The sequence below is a fragment of the Octodon degus genome, unplaced genomic scaffold (assembly GCF_000260255.1).
Source record: "Octodon degus isolate 3935 unplaced genomic scaffold, OctDeg1.0 scaffold00072, whole genome shotgun sequence".
In the NCBI taxonomy this organism is placed as follows: Eukaryota; Metazoa; Chordata; class Mammalia; order Rodentia; family Octodontidae; genus Octodon; species Octodon degus.
Window position 1 is genome coordinate 5377313 of NW_004524648.1, and position 18956 is coordinate 5396268.

The window sequence follows — 18956 nt, forward strand, 5'->3', positions numbered from 1 at the left end:
TCTCTCTCTCTCTCTCTCTCTCTCTCTCTCTCTCTCTCTCTCTCTCTCTCTCTTTCTCTCTCTGTCTCTGTCTGTCTGTCTCTCTCAAAAAACCTCTATCCCTTGCCAGAGTGGGGCAATTTTTTTGGCCTCCTATGCACTTGGGAGGCGCAAAGCTGGGCAGTAAGGTAGGGAAAGACCAAGGATGATGAGGGCTTTAAGTCTTCTGGGTGGTTTTCCACGGAGCCCTCACCCCACACTAGGTGCCCACCCTGCCCACCCTTTCTGGGCCAAAGGGAAGTATGAGGCAAGGTCACACAGCAAGGTGTAACCTAGGTACGGGCTCACTGCGACCCTGCCCTGTTTGGCTTTGCGTGTCACACCACACAGTGCTGTTCTCTCTGTTCTGTCTTTGTCTGGGGTAGCTGCCCTCTTCCTTCTCTTTTTGGTTTATAACATGGCCCTGCCTCACTTGAGACCTCTCAGGCTCTGCGGGGGTTCAGATGAGCCCTGGCTACCTCTAGAGGAAGGTAATTGCTTCCCATCCCATTAACCACTGCCACCCATCCCTGCTGGTCCAGCTAGACATTCAGGGCCCTGCTGCCTTCACCCACCCACCCAGGTGTGCACAGACCCCTATGTGCACAGTCTGCACCTCACACAGCATGCACCCATATGATGTCCTTAGGCCCCAGGACATGTGTCCGCTTGCCCAGACCTACCTGGTGGAAAGGTGGCTGGGAGGGGCAGTACATATGCTGCAAAGGGGGCTGGTAGCAGTACATTCCAGGACCACTCTCCAGAGCTGTGGGCTTGACCTTGACTTCTGACCCCTGCTAGAAGAGAAAGCAGGTGGAGCCTTATTTTTCCCCTCCCTCTTTCCATTGTCCTGAGTATTGCACAAAAATCAACACTTTCCCTTCCTTTCTCCCCTAACATTTAGCCCTGAAGGATAAACTGAGAACACAGGAAGGTAAACTTTCTCCAAGGGAACTCAGCAAGTTGGTAGTAAATTGGTGGTGGACTAAGGGCTGGACCCCAGAGTATTTATTACATTCTACCCTGCTGTAGGCGACAGGCTGAGGCTGGGTCATCCAGAGAGGTGGTAGAGACTTATCAATGGTGACTGAGGCTGAGACAGGACCAGAGATGTCTGTGAGGTTCACATAGCTCCTTGGGGCCTAGTACAGAGCTCTACCCTGAACAGGGACAGCATAAGTTACAGCTAGGTCCTGGAAGGTGGACAAACCCAGGAGGACGTAGACCACTCTTCTCAGTGTTACCATGGGCCTTGGGAAATCGGCACCTGGCCCAGAGGGGCAAATCAGCCTTGACCGCTTTGTGAGTGTGCCCTAGGGTTGCTGATGGAGAGATTGCCATAATCATAGAATCTCAGGCCTGGAAGGGCCAAGAGCACACAGGTGCAACCCCTTCATTTGACAGATGACAGGGCTGAGTCCAAAGAGGGAAAGCCATGGGCCGCAGATGAGCCAGTGGGTTGACCTGAGCTATGGGTCTCTGGGCCTGAGTTCTTCTTCATGAGGTGGGGTAAGAGTGTGGGCTCAGTCTCAGCTTGCCCATTTATAGGTTAGGAATACTGTGGCCAAGTCATTTCACTTGGCTTTCATGTGCCTCAGTTCCTTCCTCTACAAAGTGAGGATGGCAGGAGTTTTCTAGAGGAAAGAACGTGCCTGGCAGAATGGCAGGGAGCTGGTGCTGAGGGATAGTAGGTGACATGATGGTGTTCTCACTTGTTGGCTGCCATGTTCCTGAACCTGAGTGTTTGGAGAATTTGGGTAATGTTCTATCTTGGCCATACCTGTCTACCATATCCGTCTACCTTCTCTCTCTCTCCTTGGGGAGAGGCTTGGGGATACAGTGGGGGTTTATGGGAAAGTAGGAGTAAGGAGGGCTTTTGGAGTAGGCACAGCCCAGGTTAAGCCATTTAGTCACTGCTTGGGGACCTCCAGAACAGAGCTGGGGGTGGCCAGCAAGCTTTATTTATTTATTTAGCAAGCTCCCTTTAACTTCCCAAAGAAATAATCCCACCAAGTGTGGTGGCAGATGCCTATAATTTCAGCACTCAGGAGACTGAGTTAGGAGGACTGCTATGAGTTCAAGGTCAGCCTAGACTACATACTGAGTTCAGGACCAGCCTGAATTGCATAGTGAGAACCTATCTCAAAAAACAAAACAAAACAAAACAAAACAAAACAAAACAAACAAACAAATAAAAAAACCTAACCAACCAAAAATAACCCCAAAGCAACAATCCTATGAGGTTCCTATGAGGTATGTAGCCTTAACTTTCCAATGAGGATCAGAGAGATTAAGTGACTTGCTCAAGGTCACACAGTGGCAGGTATAACTGGAAGGATATGTTGACCTGCAAAATGTACTTTCAAATAATTTCTATGAATACACCCAGGCCCCATTCTGGGCAAAGAATAGGGCTGAGAGAAGAGCCCTTTGAGAGAATTTAATCTCTACAAAAATCTCTCAACTCTGTACACTGATGCTTGAAGGGGGTGCTCTGTGGCTCCTCCCTAGCTCTTTTCTCTTGGCCTGTGGAATGTGTTTTACTCCTCACATTTGCATATGGACGCGTTGGTCTGGTTGGGGATTCTTGACACTTAAACAAACAGAAGTCACACTCTGGAATCCTGACTCAGGAGCCTCTGGGAAGCTGCCAACTTCCTTTGCCTAACCGGCCTCCACCACCTTCTTGCTCTACAACCCACCAGACCAGCATCCCTTCCCCAGATGACCAGCAGGTCTGATACAAAGCCAACAGCCCAACTCTTGATCTTGCTACTTGTTTCTGAGACAAGATCTGAGAAGGGGAAGTCCCCACCTATCAATCCCTAGTACTTTGGTATCAGACAACATTTTTTGGCCACCAGAAACCAAGGCCTGAGGGAGGTGGGATTGCCACTGGCCAGTGGTACTCACCAGGACTTGGCTGTGATCGTGGCTGGGATAAGGGAGTCCGTTGCACCAGGCTTCTGCCACAAAGCCAGGTGGGAAGGCCTCGGCCTCCCTCACATCCACAGGGATCTCCTCAAAGGCCTCCAGAGCCCCTGGGGTCTTAAAAGGGTGTCCATCAAGGGCCAGGGCAGTCTGGGCCTCTGGGAAGATATCTTCATGGAAATGTCGCTTGTAAGGGTGGAAAGGCACGTGGTTGCCCTTGAGGAAGCGCCCCGGGCTGCTTGCTGGGCTTTCCTCAAAGCTGAAGCCAGGATACTTGTCTGAGGGTGAGAGCCGGAAGGGGCCCGGTCCAGGGCCAGCTGGGCAGTGACCCTGGACTTGCTCAGGACCTGGTGATGCAATGCTTGGGCTGTGTGGGGGCAATGAGGGTGCCCTCTCAGGAGGGCCTTCGGGCACAAATGATGAGCAGCTGAAGCCGGCATGCTTCTGGATAGACAGAGGACAGAGAGTCCATCAGTGGAGGTGGGACTCGGCCATGTTGCCTGCCAGGACCCTATAATGTGTGCTGGGGGAAAAGGGCCTGTGGCTGAGCTCCAAGGAACCCCCAAATGATGATGACATGCTGCCCCTAAACCTGGGGAGTCCCAAGGCTGATGGGGAAGCCCAGAATGAAGGGATGAACAGAGGCGCCTATCTGAGCCTTTTGGATCTCATAGTCCTGAGACACTTGTTTGCTGGTGGAAGGGATAAGACAGACCCAGGGAAGTCCCTGTGGGGTCAGGGTGATAAGTCCACTGCCAGGCCCTGGGTACCAAGTACTTACGCTCTGTGAGGCAGGGGAGCCAGGGAGGCTGGGAGCCTGCATCAGGTCCCCTTTCGGCTCCCCCTCCAGTCTGGTGGGGTCCGGCAGTGTGACGTCAGACTGCGGCGGGAGTAGTGACACCATCACCCAGTCCTGGCCTTGAAGAAAGCCGGCTGCGATGAGAATGAGGACCAGCATCTAGGGGTGACCGACCTTGGGTCCACTACCTCCACTCCCACCCCATCCCTGGACTGGGAAGAAAGAGAGGAGACACTGATAGAAAGCAAAGTGAGCCAGGAAGAGTCCTCAGAGGAGCTGCAGAGACCCCACTTCCCAGTGAGACCTTGCATCCGGTTCTTTATGCTTGGTCTCCTGTGTTTACAATGAAGGGCCAGGCTAGGTGACCCCATTCAATGGCTGGACAGGATCTGAGAGCCAGGAGCAGGTCAAGCCTAGGCCTGAAATGGTAGCGGCTCTAGTTAAGCACAGGCTTATCCTGTGGTGTGACCATGGGGGTCTAGCTTGGCCGGCATGAACGCAGTGTGCATTTGGGGACTCAAGGAGTCCTGGTGGCATGGTGGCCTGCCAGCCCATCATGGAATATCTGGAAAGTACTGTTTATACCTACATCCTTCAAGCTCTCTCTTACTTCTGACTTTGTGCAACTTATTGCCTCCCTCCCCCTCCCCCTCTGCCTGCCTTCCTTCCTTCCTTCCTTCCTTCCTTCCTTCTGTCCTTCCTGTTGAACCCAGGGTCTTGTGCATGCTAAATACATACTAAGTACTGAGCTACATCCCCTAACCTTGGCCATTGCTTTTTTCTGAACTTTTCAGTTTCCCCATGAAAAACTAGCAGCTTGAATTACATATCTGAAAGCTCTGACCTGGAATTCTAGCAGGAGAACCCTGACCCCAGCACAGTGGAGTGATTATGAGGCCGGGATCAGCCATTCCTCCCCAGCTGAGTCAGCAAAGCTCTCTGTGCTTCAGTAGCAGCCCCTGCACCACAAGGTGAGCGATAGGACTTAGTTCACAGGGCTGTCTGAGTACGAGATGAAATCATGCATAGAAGTGTGGCACGAAGTGCTGAGGCTGAGTAAGCACTTGAGATCTATTGGTTCTCAGTTTTAGTATCATTATCAGGACTCTTACTATTATCAGCTCTATTCGTTGCCTTCCCTCAGTGTCTGTCAGGGGCAAGGGCCTCTTGAATTCAGTTCCCACTGCCCCAGTGGTCTTGGATTCAAAACTACAATTCGAGCTGGGTGCAGTGGCATATGCTTTTTTTTTTTTTTTTTTTTTTTTTTTTTTTTTTTGGTCTTTTTGAGACAGGGTCTTGCTGTGTAGTTCATGCTGGCCTTGAGCTCAGTATGTAGCTCAGTCTGACCTCAAAATTGCAGTGATTGTCCTGTTTCAGCCTCTTGAGTACTGGGATTATAGCGTGTACCACTACACCCAGCAATGGTGTATACCTTTAATCCTAGCACTCTGGGAAGCTGAGGCAGGAGGACTGCAAATCTGAGTCTAACTTGGGCAACTTAGTACCTTAATGAGATCTTGTCTTGAAATAAAAAATAAATAATAAAATAAAATTAAAAAAGGGCTGGGAATGTAACTCAGTGTAAAGGTCCTGGGTTCAATCCCTAGTAAGACAAAATGAAATGAAACAAAAAACCCCAACAACAAAAAACTTCAGTTTGCTGACAGCCTCCTCTGGGCTGACTCCTGCGTAAGTGCATTGAACAATTCTCCCTTTGATTTATCAGAATAAGCCTGTGACAAGGGTGTTATTCCTTTCAGAAGAAAAAAAACTGAGGCTTGCCCGTGTCACACAGCTAATCCTTGAGAATCAGAACTGGAACTCAAGACTTGGCTAGCCCGAGAGTCTGCGTTCCTCCAATGGCTTCTCTATTTGGCTTGGGTCGGAATCTGGTGGGATACACTGAAGGGCCAGGCGGTGACAGATATTCAAGGTTTACATTTATCCGTTCTACCTACAACCCCCTTACCAGAGCAAGCTAGCCAGGCACTGACACATCTCTGCTGAATAAACCATCTCCTGTGTGATACGGGGACAAGGAGAGAAGGGAGGGCATTTGCTCAAAGTTCCACAGGGGATCAGGCCGGGACAAAGCAGGTAGCTGGGCCCAAGTGGGGGCCTGTGGAAAGCTCTCCTGCCCTTCATGAGTCCCCCATCACCCCTTCTCTCCCCTTCTCCATGTCCCGGGTGCCTGCTCACTCGGCAATGCTAAATGTGGCGTGACGGGGAAGCGCCGAGCTGGCCGTAACTGGACACCGCCAGGGAGCAGGCAGGGGGCCTGAGGCAGCCCATCCCTGGCTCCGCATGACTGCCCAGCCTGGCCCTTGCTCCCTGGACAGCTCCTCCTGGACAGCTCAGGCCTGCCTGCCACACCTCTCTGAGGCCCAGAGCTGCCTTCCTGGGAGGTGGTATTGCTAGTTTGGCGCCTTCCCAAGGCGTTCCCAGCCCCTTGAAAAGCAAACCTAGGGCCCTCGCCCCCAGATTTCCAGCTTTGTAACCTGGAGAGGGATTCCCCTCTCTGGAAGTGGATTAGCGTGGTGGTGAAGGGCAAACGTTTGGATTTGACTTTGACTTCAGCCTTGTCACTTTCTGGATGTGACTTCGAACACACTGTATAACTCTCTGCACTTCACTTTCCTCATCTAACAAAAGTGGCATGTGGACCCACCTCCTAGAGTTCTCAAGGGACTAAGTGAGATGAACAGGGTGCTGGCACACAGAAAATGCTCAGGGACACATGTCGTGCATCTGGCCTCTGAAGGCCAAATGTGGCCTCTTGCCCCAGGCTCTGCAGTTTCCTGATGGCCTTGCTGCTTCAGGCCTAGGAGCCCTGTGAAGACTGGCTAATGCCTTATGCCCCTTTCTTACGGGTCTTCCCCATCCACCTGGCCTCAGGAGGCTCAGGCCCCAGCCCTGCTCCTTCGCAGATATAGATTAGAGAAAGCTTCCCTGAGCTCCAGCTCTGGCCCACATGCCTCCTGAGGTCTGCCTTGCACAGGAGGAGTCCGGCGGCATCTGCCTCACCTCTGCTTACCCAGGCCCTGTCCCAGGCTCAGTTATCTGTAAGCCCTGACAGAGCACCTGCGTGTCATAAGGCCTCCACTCTCAGCCATGTCTTTCGTACCCTGGCTTGGTCACCCTACCACCTCACCTTCTTCAAACCCTTGGGGACAGAATTAGATAGAACCTGGGGAGTTCTGCAGAGTTCAGAAGCTGACCTTAATTTGCACTGAGGATACAGAAGTCCCTGAGTGGGGCTAGATCTTGGATTTTTCCTGGGCAGACTTTGTGAATTATGATTCCTGATTCAGGGACCATGATACCTCCTGCTTGATTCCGAGGTGAAGCTCTATTCATTCTATAAATGAGCCCCCCAAAAGAGCTGACTTGCCCCCATAGCCCCAAGAAGAGGGGACTGTCCACAAACCGCATTCAAAAGGCTCCTCCTACTTAGACAGGATGTACATGCCTGTGACCCCAGCACTTGGGAGGCCGAAAAGAAGGTTCATCACAATTTGAGACTAGCACTGGCTTCGTAGTGAGTTCAAGGCCAGTCTAGAATATATAGTGAGACTCTTTCTCAAAAAAAACACACAAAAGACAAAACAAAACAAAATAAAATAAAAAATGTCCTTAAAAACCTAATAATAAAAAAAGAACCTAATCCAAAAATGGGCATCTCAGATGAATACACACTTCTCAGATGAAGAAATATAAACAGCAAATAAATACACACACACAAAATTCAACGTCATTGCTCATTTGAGAGATGCAAATCAAAACAATGCTGAGATTCTATCTTACACGAGAAAGAACAGAACGACTATCATGCAGAAGTCAATATCAAACACTGGAGAGGCTGTGGGGAAAAAGGAACCCCTGTCCACAGTTGGTAGGAGTGTGGACTGGTGCAACCACTGTGGAAATCAGTGTGGAGATTCCTCAGAAAACTAGGATTAGAGGTTGCATTTGACTCAGCTGTTCCCCTTTTGGAAACCTACCCGAAAGAATAAAAGCATCATCCTACATCTATTATACGCACACTCATGCTTATAGCAGCACAATTTATAACAGATAAATCTTGGAAACCACCCAAATACCCATCAACCAATGAATAGATTAAAATGATGTGGTATTTTTATACAATGGAATAGTACTCAGCCATAAAGAAGGATAAGCTTGGGACATTTATAGCTAAATGGATTTACCTTGAGACCATTTTTTTTTTTTTTTGGCAGAACCGGAGATTGAACTCAGGCCCTTGTGCTTGCCAGGCAAGCACTTATTCTACTGAGCCATCTCCCTGGCCCTAAGACCATGTTCTTGAGTGAAATAAATCAGATACACATGTGTAAATATTGCATTGCCTTTCTAGTGTGAGAAACTGAAAGTGTACATAAGAACCAAAATGTAAAAAAGAAATTGTGAAATAGAAATTATTCAAAAGGAAAGGGGAGCTTGGGAGGAGGGAGGGGAAAAGAAAGGAAAGGAAAAGAAAAACATGACAAAAGAAAGATAAAATGGAAACAAAGCTTTATGAATCAGGAGAAGAAGAGGTGTGGAAGTGACGGGAGGGGAATGGAGTGGGGGGAAGAAACAAAACACACCATGTCCAGGTAGGTAAAGAAAACGTCCTCTAGCCTCAGGCGCTGGGCAAAGAGCTGATTGGTGTATACAAGGGGATGCTTGAGCTCAAGGCGGGGATCACTCTTTGGAGTGAGAGAGCCTGCCTGTCCCCCGTCCCCCTCAGGAGCAGCCAGCAGAAAATTCCTGAAGCTGGATGGGCTGGAGTCAGGACCGCATCTGAATCCTAATCACTGTGGGAATTTGGTTGGACAAGTTGTTTAACTTCCCTGGGCCTCAGTTTTCTAATCTGTAAAATAGGGCTAATAATACATACTTCTCTGGAGGATTAGATAAAATATTGCTTGTAAATAGCTTAACATGTAGTATGTGCTCAATAAATGATAGCTATTATTAATAATTAGCAGTGGGACAGAGTTAATTTAAGGCATGAGCTCTGGGGGTGGGGCAAGGAAGTGCAGAGGGAACGCCCCTTTCCAACCTCCCACTGCCGTTTCCCCAGATGTACCCCCTAGTTCCCTAGGGCAGAGGCTGAGCTTTCCTCTGCTGGACCCTTGTTTCCCTGCAGTAGGGACAGTAGACAGTACCCATAGAAACTCCCAGGAAATGCCTGGCAATGGGGGGGTGTGTGTGTGACCCTGTTGCTTTGGGTCTCTCAGGACGCCTCCCTGATGTTCCTGGTGGCATCTGCATTCAGCAGAAATCTTCCATTGTCACTGAGCCTTGAGCCTGCCTGTTCTGGTGGCAGGGAACATAAAGGGATCTGTGCACAACTGGGACAGGTGCAGTGTTCCCCTCCCCTCCAGAGCCAGCCCAGAGCTCTCTGTGGCCCACTGCCTGCCCCTGCCAAGGTGGGGGCCGGGGTTCTGGGGGCTCAGTGTCCTCAGGTCCCTTAGACTGTAGGATGACTGCAGCTCCACATCCTTGGGGCCTCCTCAGTTCACCCTGCACTTTGGCACCACCACCTCATTACCTCTTCCTTCCATCCCCAAGTACAGTGGGCAGTTGTACCCACCTCTTCCTAAGTCCATGTCCAGTACAATCAGGTCAAAATTTTAAAAAAGAATTGATTGGTGGACATCTACCAGCACACTGCAGGTAGGGAGGCAAAGTCAGTACCTTCATTTTTCAGGGGAGAATCTGAGGCTTGTGAAATGACACGACCAGGTCCTCACAGCTAAAAGAAAACTGCATTTCCTGATGGATGCAGAGTTGGCGAAACATTGGCTGAGGACCCTCTTCTGGGCATCCTGTCCACCTCTGTCCTCTGTGTTCCTCCTCCTTCCATGCTCCTTGGGGAGGGGGAGGTAGGGATGGGGCTAGAAATAGATTCACTCTGGCCTCTGACCTGAGTGGGGCTGATGTGAGTGGGGTTTCCCCCAGAAACCTGGCAGCCAGACTGACAGTAATCACCCTCTCCCTACACTGTGTCCTTCTTGCAAACAGCCAGGCTGGCACTGCCTCTAGCCATCTGCATCTGCACCTCCATCTCTGCCCTCTTCCTTTCCCTGAGTTCCCAAGACAAAGGCAGAGCTGGGCATGGAGCTGCATGTCTGTAATCCCAACACTGTGGGAGGCTGAGGCAGGAGGACTGAAAATGTCTGAGCCAGTTTGGGCAATTTAGTGAGATTCTGTCTCAAAATAAAAAGAAAAGAAAAAGGTGGGGGGAGAGGGTAGCTAGAGCTTGAGCTCAGTGTGAAGGCCTTAGGTTTGATCCCTGGTACTGAAAAAGAAAAGATTCAAGAAGAAGGGACCACTGGGAATCACCAAGGGTGTGATTCATGGACCCCCCTCTACTGGTTGTATGGCTTTGGACAAATCACATCTCCTTTCTCTACTTTGATTCTCTTACAAGCAGATGCCATGGAAGGAGCCATACATCAGAAGACACTGAGGCTGGTCTGCGGGTGTGCATTCTTATTCTGCCTTTGGGGAGCAAGGGGATCAGGCAGAGTTGGGTGAATTACTATACCCAAAGAAAGTACCACACTGTCATCCTCTTTTATAGATTAGGAAACTGAGGCTCAGAGAGGTTAACCTGACTTGTCCAAGCCACCCAGCTAGTAAATTTTCAGGATTCAGACTTAGGCTTCAAAGCCAGTCGCCCTAACAACTGAGCCACACAGCCCCACCTTGGAAACACCTCAGCCTCTGAGGGAAGGTGGAGATTTCCTTGGGAGGGTCTGTCTAGGTATCCTCTGTTGGCAACTGAGTCACAGAGGCCAGACAGGTAGAGGGTACCAAGGGCCGTCACAGGGCACCATGCTCGGTGCCCTCTCTTACCTGTCCGCCTCCTACCTGCCCTTTATGAGTGAGGCGGAGCCGGCTCAGTTCTGCCTTAATGGTTTCTGTTGCCGGCTGTGGCAGCATGTTTTACGAGGGGTGGGGCCCTGCCCAGAGCACCCTGCAACCCCACCCGGGGCTCCACCCCGTAGTGCTGCTGGGAGGGGTCCCCTGGAGCAGCTGGTAATTACTTGTGGGGGGTGGCAGGGAAGGGCCTGGGGGTTGTGCCTGAGCCTGGGCTCCTGGATACTCAAGAGTCTGGGGCTGCCAAGAAGCAGCAGTTTTTTGCTCCTTTCCTCCCATCAAAGTTGGGGGTTCTGAGGGCAATATTCTGGCCCTTCTGGCTCTGGGTCTTTCCTGGGTTTCAGGAACTGGGTCAACTGTCCAGGCCTAGAGAAATGTCTGAAGGGCTCTGAGGAGCACAGAGGGGGGGAATGGCAGCAGTAGAACTGGCAGGGAGAGCGAGGCATGCCAAACATCCACAGCCCCACCGTTCCTTTCCTCCAATGTGAGCCGGGCACCTGCAGCTGGGCCATTCCCATCCCCCAATCAGGTGCTGAAAGCCACCTCAAGCTTCTCAGTATCTGCAAGTGGGCTGGTTCCGCAACAGCTCCCAGAGTGCCCTTCCAAAGAAGCACTTGAGCCATGTCCTCTGCCCTGTACTACCTAGGAAGTTCTTCCAGATAGTGCACCTTAATTCTTAACATTTCAGTCCACTTGCCCCATCCTTCCTGCCACTTGCCCAAGCACCTTCCAAAGCTGTTGAGGACAATAGACTCACCCTTCTTAGAGGGGATCCCAACTTTGCAGTGGATGCCTGACTCTAAGAACCTTTTGCTTTCCCACTCTTCTTTGCCCAGCATACTTCCCTTTCTACCATCTTGGCCATTTCTGGGCAGCTTCCTAGCTCTCTACCCTTCTCCAGCTGTGGCCACCGCCCATCCCTGGCCCCAAAGGAGCCAAATCCAACAACTCACAGTAGGCTCCTGGCCATGGCTGCCATCCTGGCTTCGGGGAGTCATTCTGCCTGTTGCTCCCCAAGAGGGTTCATTGACTATAAATACTCCCACACAGCTAGACCAGCCCCCTGTCCCTGGGCTGGGGCGGGGCTGTCTCCCCAGGCTAGACAGGCAGGTCACATGTCCCATAAATGCCATAGGATCACGGTCCCTTCCAAGCAGCCCTGACCTTTTGGGATGGCTGGATGGATGGATGGCTGGATGGCTGGATAATGAATGGGTGGGTAGATGTATTGATGAACAGTTGGATGGGCAGTGGATGGATGGTAAGCTAGATGACAGATACATGGGCAGATAGACAGATGGATAGATGAATGCTCAGTAGAACTGAAGCATAAATGCTTTTGACCCACTTGTGGATGTTTATTTTGTCAATGGTAAAGAAGAGATTTCAAGGAAACAAGAAGTGCTTTCCTTTAAAGCTACCCATCCTTTCCTGAGATGTATCTTCAAGCTCACCAATTCCCCTTGCTATGGCCAGCTAATCTGGGAGATCAACTCTGATGAGCTCTCCCTAATGCTTAGATACGCCTTTCTAGAGACTGCCCAGCTAACCTTCCCCAAGCCCCTAACATCTTTACTCTTCTTGGGTGTCATGGATGGTCTGCCTTTTCCTCCCTGCTGCCTTCCTGCCTCTTCTGGAGTCCATATGCAGGCTATGAGCCACTACCAGATCTTGCTCTCAGATGGAAGGACAGCTTGGCCTCCAATGTTAGCAGGGGTATGGACTTTCTTAATTTCAATAACAGAGACCCCTTGATAGGCCTCTTGGAGAGAGGCCCCCCCACCCCACCTACATCATTCCCAGGGAGTTTGACATCATGACTAGTCTGGTGGTGAGGATGGTCCTGGCAGAAGACTAGAAGACAGAACTACCTGGGCCTGCCCGGAGAGCTGGGAGGGGGAGACGTCTTTATTGCCTGCTTAATCCTCCTAGGAACACTGTAGAGAAAGCAATAATCTGACACTGATTCCCAAAGCAGAAATTTCCCTCAGATCCTTAGTCTGCTGAGCCATAAGAGGTACCAAAGACTGGAAAATGAAGTAGGAATGACTGAAGGGTCAGGAAGCTTTTCCACAGAATATGCATGGCCATCTTCATCCTTCCTACAAGTTTCCTCCAACCATGCTGGCTGGAAAGAATGGAGGAGTAGGCTGAGGGGCTGGGTAAAGAAGTTGGCCTCTGAACACCCTTTAGCTCTAGGCCCAGAAGCTCTGCCTCTGTAAGGAAATCAGAGCTCAGTCTAGTGCACCCCTCCATGGGCACCGAGTCTATTGGCTACAGCCATGATTAGCAGCTGAGGATCTGATTAGGAAGACCAATAGGGCTAATGGTGCCTTGTCTCCCCTCCTCCCTAGGAGCCCTCACAAGCTCAGAATGCACTCCTACACTCCTTACAAAGCCCCCTTTCCCTCATAGAAGTCCTTCTGACCAAGGACCCCAGGAGTGTCGTCTCCAGCTTCTTCTAGCAGCACGGGTAGTTATAGCAATAAACCTCATTTCCTCCTTTATAAAATGTGATCCTCATCCTTGTCCTACATACTTCACTTCCATGTCAGGGGATCTAGTGAGACTCAGAAAGTCAAAATGCTCAGAGTGAGAGAAGGCCCTTCCTCCTCCCTGGGGGTCCCAGGCCTGTGGGATTTCAGGAGACGGATGATACCTAGTGATTGCTTTTCAGCTCCAACTGTGTGCCCTTCCCAGGGGTGCTCTCTATGGGGATGATCAGGAAGGCTGGCATCCAACTGGTGGGCACCCTTCTTGCCTGCCCACCTTAGCAGGGACAAGAGATAGCTCAGTATCCCATCACTGCCAGAGCTGTGGGCCACCTCTCGTGCTCTGTACATATCATTATCAAGACAGCTCATTATCATCCATCTATTATTAGAGGTATTAATTCTGCCACCACTGCTAATAACACAGATTTAGTACAAGACAAATACATACTGATGAACTTCTTCCCTGACGCTGTCCAGTGCAGAGGGGCAGGAAGTGGTTATCTGCTTGGACTTATCAAGCCTTGCAGGGAGAAGCACATTGAGAGGCTCTCTGTTTGACAGACAGGGAAACTGAGACCCCACCTAAGGAAGGGATTGTCTCTTGCTCTCAAGTCCCTTCTTCCAGGAAGTCATGCCTTTGAGAAGAGGCAGGCTCTGAGGGTGACTTTCCGGGACCATCCAGGTCCTTAGCTCTAGCCCCCATCTTTCTCTCCTGACATCCCCCAATACTCCTGGCCTTGGCATTGCCATCCCAAAGAATTTCTTTCCTCAAACTTCTACTTTGGGTCCATGGGAAGGCCCTGTGACCCAGGGTCTAAGGCTACATGGTCTGTGGGACCCTTCATGGGCTCCAGTAACTTCATCCAGGGAAAGATAGGGACATCACCTACTGCTCACTGTGAATGCTGCTGTAATCACTTGGACTCTATGTGAGGAAGGGACTGCAGGGTCTTCTAATTAGGTCTCTCTCTGTCTCTGTCTCTCTCTCTCTCTCTCTCTCTCTCTCTCTCTCTCTCTCATAGTATACATCCTTTGCCTTCTGAGACAGATGGGCTGGTGCAGTCTGGGACATGGCTGTGGAATTTACAAGTATAGGTGGGACCTCCAACTGTCTCTGGGCAATCTGGTTCCAAGGAAACACCCCATTCTCTGTGTATGTGCTCAAGTGTGTATTGTGTGTGTGCATGCGCATACATGTGTGTTGGTGTCCAGTGCGGCTATAGTTTGTTAGAAACAGTGGTTTCAGGCTGAGGTGCCCTGAAGGCCCCTAGAAAATATATGAGGATAGGGCTTGAAGCCCATTGATGATAAATCCTCCCATCAGATTAGGGAGAGGGTTGGGATCCAGCCTCTCAGTGTGGTCACTACTGCACGGGGGAGGATCCTGAGGGATGCCCACCCCCTGGAGCTTCCAGAGTCCCTATGAGAGCACAAACTCTTTTTCTTGGTGACTCATGGTAGGCTTTCGGTCTAGTTCCCTGAAAGCTCACGATTCAGCTAATTCTCTCTCAGGCCCCATTAATCTGAGCTGACTAAGCGAGAGCCACAGGTGGAGCAGAGATGGGGGATGCTCATGACAGTGGCAGCCATTCCTAAACATCTGGCAGGCCTTGCTACAGCTTCTGTCCTTCCCCTACCATGGCCTACCTATCCCTGGCCAGCTCAGTCATGACCCCAGCCCTCTAAGAAGGGCTGCCACTGTCTCCTTTTGGAACCCTCTGAGCATATTTCACTGTCTCCCCCTTCCCTTGCCACACACCCACAACAGAAGTCTGTCTGGATGGCAAACGTCAACTCGTCTTGTTGCATCTGAGCTCTTTTTTGAGGGAGGGGCTCAGGTACTGGGATTAAATCCAGAGTCTCGGGCATGCCGAGCATGTGTTCCATCGCTGAACTACACCCCCAGCTGAACTCATTTTTACTGTTTGGCCAGCATCCAGCCTTTAAGGCCCAAACAGGATGAGGAAGCTGAAAGCTTCTTGGGGGCTGATCCCACACAATCTGTGGGATTTGTTCCAGGAGCATGGCCCTGGGCTTTGCCTCCTTACTCCTGGCAGAAGTGCTGAAGAAGGATGCTGGATTCCAAGGGGATCCGTGGCGTAAAGGGGAGGTGGAGAAGGTGCGGATGGGGGGATGGTGCGGATGGGAAGATGCGGCTAAGAAGAATGGAGATGAGGCTGAGGGTGAGGCAGGCAGGAAGAAGAGGCTGAGATTGAGGAGATGGAAGCAAGGTTGGGGATAAGACGAAGAGGAGGAAAGGAGGGGGACTGAGGTGAGTTGAAAACCATATAAGCGCAACTCTCCTGTAACAGCACGAGAGGATTGCCTGAGCCGAGGAGTTTGAGGCTGAGCTGGGCCACACAATGAAACTCTGACTTTAAAGCAAACAAACACATAAGGAAATGGGATTGCTGGAGATGTAGATCTGTGGCAGAGCACTTAGCTATAAATAAGGCCCTCCATTTGACCCCCAACATCACACACACACACACACACACACACACACACACACACAGAGTTGGCACAGGACTAAGGTTTGAAAGGGAAAAGTGATGGATGGGTGGAGGGCTCAGGAGGTAAGAGGTGGGCATGGAGATGGCAAAAGGGGCAGGAAGGGGATTCATGCATCGGAAAGACCCAATTTATGCAGTCACCATTTGGTTGGTGCTTCTGGGGCGCACCTTCCCTCAGGCCCTCCTGCCCTTCCCCTGCTCCTGGGCACGTTGCCAGCCCAACCCCATGCACCCCAGATCAATGGCTGGCTCTGCACTCAGGAAACCACCTCCTGCAGTGACAGAGTTCCCTGCAAATTAATTTAAAATGCTGAAGTGTTTCCCTGAAGTCTCAGTTTCCCCTGCAGAAGAAGCTAGTAAGCAAGACTAATGGCAGACTTTTGTCCTTCCCGTCCCCTTGCTGGGGGTGGGGTGGAGATGGGGGACAGATCCTGAGTAGAGGTGGCCCCTAATCTCATTACAATAGAGTGCTGGACAGAAAATGACAGAGGGCAGCAGGTGCAGAGCCTCTATTCCCATCTGCCCACAGGTTCTGAAGACATTTCAATATGACTTAGGAACACTTTCTGGCTAGGTGCGTGGACCCAGGGTAGGCACTGGGGGTTCTGCTAATCCATAAAGACCAGGCTCAACTCAACCCAGAGGGAGGGGGGAGTCAGACATCAGGAAGGACTTCCTGGCTGTGAAGGATGGAGAGTCCAAGGGCAATGGTGTTAGAGGGCAGCTGGGCCTTTTCATGGGGGCTAAGGAAGGCTTTTCCAGAGGCAAAGGATAACATATGACAGAAGCCGCCTCCTAAGGATGGACGTTTCTCCTTGTCTTTAAGTTTCGCAAGCCATTTTTTTTTTTCCAAGTGATGAATAATGAAAGCTTAGTTGGAGGAAATATGGGGTCAGTGCATGAATGAGACAAAGATAGGGTGCAGGAAGGAGGTGCCAAGCCCCCTCATTTTTCTTTTGTTTTTCTAGAATCCATGGATCCATAGCATTCTGGGGTTCCCTGAGCCCCTGGGAAATACAGTCCTCTGAGAACTCCCCAGCATTCCCGGGAGAACAGGTTCTTGGCTCTGGAGGTGAGTGAGGCGCAGGGCCTGGGGGTGTAGCGTGCCTCGGCAGGCCCCGGAGCTGGGAGCTGAGCTCGGCAGAGGCTGCACAGGCGGGGCCGGGTGGAGATCTGGGAGGACATGTGCCTCTCCCCTTGGCACCTTAGCCCCCGAAGATCCCAACCTGGGGCAGAACCCTGCCCAGGACCCAGCCCAGCTCTGTTCCTGCCTGGCCCACCTGAGGTTGCACACTGAGGCAGGAGAGAAAGGGGCTAGGCAGGAGGTGCGGCCCTACCTTCCATCAGTCAGGGATACCCCTCTCTTGCTTTCGTCCTGGCCTGTTCTGTAGGTCTGGGAATGACCAAGCTGGTAGAAGGGTCTGAGCAAAGCCCAGGGGGGGACGGGACTCATATGCAGTGCCTCCCTCATCATCCGACTATCTGATCAGCTCAGAGGAATGGGGTTCATCAGTAGGGAGAAGGGAAGGATCAGGAGGCAATAAGAGCTGGACCCTACAGCACTAGAGACTTCAGAGAGACTCCAGAAAGGACTTCCTGACTATGAGGAAGCTCACCAAACTTCCTTCTGCAGGGATTAGGAAGACTAGGAGGAGAAGCCCCATCTGGTGGGAAATGACTGGCTCAGAGATGGGGGTTGGTTGGGGTTCATTCTCAAGAGAAGGATCCCTTTTCTCCAGGTCTTTTCTCCCTGACCAGCTGTAATTTGCTACTACATCCATCCAAATCTGTCCCCCCACACCTGTAGGTGCAGAGAGGAGAGGCAAACACGCCCACTTAATAGTCTATTCTTAAGCCAGCATGCTTCTTGGGACATTTAGGGAGGGCCTGGGGGGACTCCACGGGGAATACCAGAACCTTACCTGGTCAGGGAGGGGGCAGGGAAGACTGTAGGATCTGGAGGGGCTGCTTGCTGTTCAAGCCATTTCCTTTGGAGGTTTCACTCTCCAGGCCCCCCAGTTCTAGGCTTCAGTGTTCTAAGAACTCACTAATCATCCCAGATCTGCTTCTTCCCGGGCTTCTTTGCCTCAGAGGTCTCCAGGATAGGAAAGGTCCCTACACCTTGAGGAGACTGCATTTCAAGTTCAGCCTCAGCTCCTCAGCACCTGTTTGCCACCTGTCTGCCTGTCTACCAGGTGCACCAGCTCCTTCCTGCAACCCGGGCTCCCCCGAGGGCCTCAGACCATAGACCTTAGCCCAGGCTGCCCAGAGAGATGGAGAGACTCCTTGAGTCATGCATGCTGGGCTCCCCCCTTTCCACTGTTTCTGGAAGAGAGCCTTGGCTGGGAATCTGCCTGCTCATCTTTCAGCTCTGGTTTTCCAGTTATGGCGCTTTTGACTTATCTTGGTAACCCAGCACAAGGTGGGCAAGCACACCTGCTCCAACACCCAGAGGCAGCACAAGCCAACCACCCAGCCCAGAAGGAAGATCCATGCCGCAGCAAGCAGGCTTGGAGTTGGACAACCTGGACAGCACTGAGAGGAGGGGCAAGGAGGAGGGGTCCCCCTCAGCCTTCAGGCACTCACCCTGATTGTGAGTCTCCCTTGAGCTGCGGCGAGAAGCTGGGGAGCATCCAGATGCTCCTGTCCCTCCTGAGGCCCATTAAAAAGGCAACCCCCCTCCCCAAGCGCTGGCCCGGCCTGCTGGCCTCCACGGCTGACTTGGGCCGGGTCTCCTCTTACCTGCTCAGTGAAGCAGGTCGGCGTGGGGGCCCAGATCTAGGGGGCCAGGAGCTCCGTCTGTCTGTCAGTCCGTCAGCTGGGCCTTCCTGGGTCTGTGCTGACATCAGGTGAGGGGAGGCAGCTGCTGGGTGAGCCAATAATTATGATATCAGCTTCCCCTTGCCCTGAGGGGCTGCTGCCAAAAACGGGGAGAAGAGAAAGGTGACTAAGAAGCTAGTTTGCTCCTTGGCTCTTGTTTGACAGGTACCGGCTCTTGTGCCCGCCCCAGCCGCACCCCGGCCCCCCAACCCCGCCCTTCTCCCAAGCTAGCCCAGGCCTCCTCTTCTTGCCAGCGGGTACAGCCTATGGCTTGTGGAGAAGAGGGTTGTCCCTTGGTCCCTACCTGCACCCCAGATGGGGGATGTCAGCCCCCATGGGTGGGGCAGAGGCCTGTTGGGGCATGCATGAGTAAGAGCCTGGCTGCTACATACATGTTCATGGAGCTGCTGAGGGGCTCTGCGGAACAGCATGTGGTGGGAGCCCATGGGTCTGAGGCATGATGTGGGTGGCAGCACCATGACCCCTCAA

General features: G+C 51.7%; 1 protein-coding gene across 2 annotated transcripts in view; it reads right to left on the bottom strand.

Annotated features, from left to right (window-relative positions):
• The window catches only part of Foxn1 (forkhead box N1), a 28803-nt gene extending 10230 nt beyond the window's left edge, over positions 1-18573 (bottom strand). Inside the window, exons 1-4 of one of the 2 annotated variants that reach the window (XM_004635417.2) lie at positions 18390-18573; positions 3731-3867; positions 2932-3393; positions 702-812 (exon numbers count right to left, since the gene is read on the bottom strand). In XM_004635417.2, the coding sequence (XP_004635474.1) occupies positions 702-812; positions 2932-3393; positions 3731-3853 (696 nt within the window). In that variant the 5' untranslated portion in view covers positions 3854-3867; positions 18390-18573. Of the gene's footprint in view, positions 1-701; positions 816-2931; positions 3394-3730; positions 3883-18389 lie in introns of both variants that reach the window. The other variant, XM_004635416.2, reaches the window with a different exon arrangement.
• Between the last annotated feature and the right edge of the window lie 383 nt (positions 18574-18956).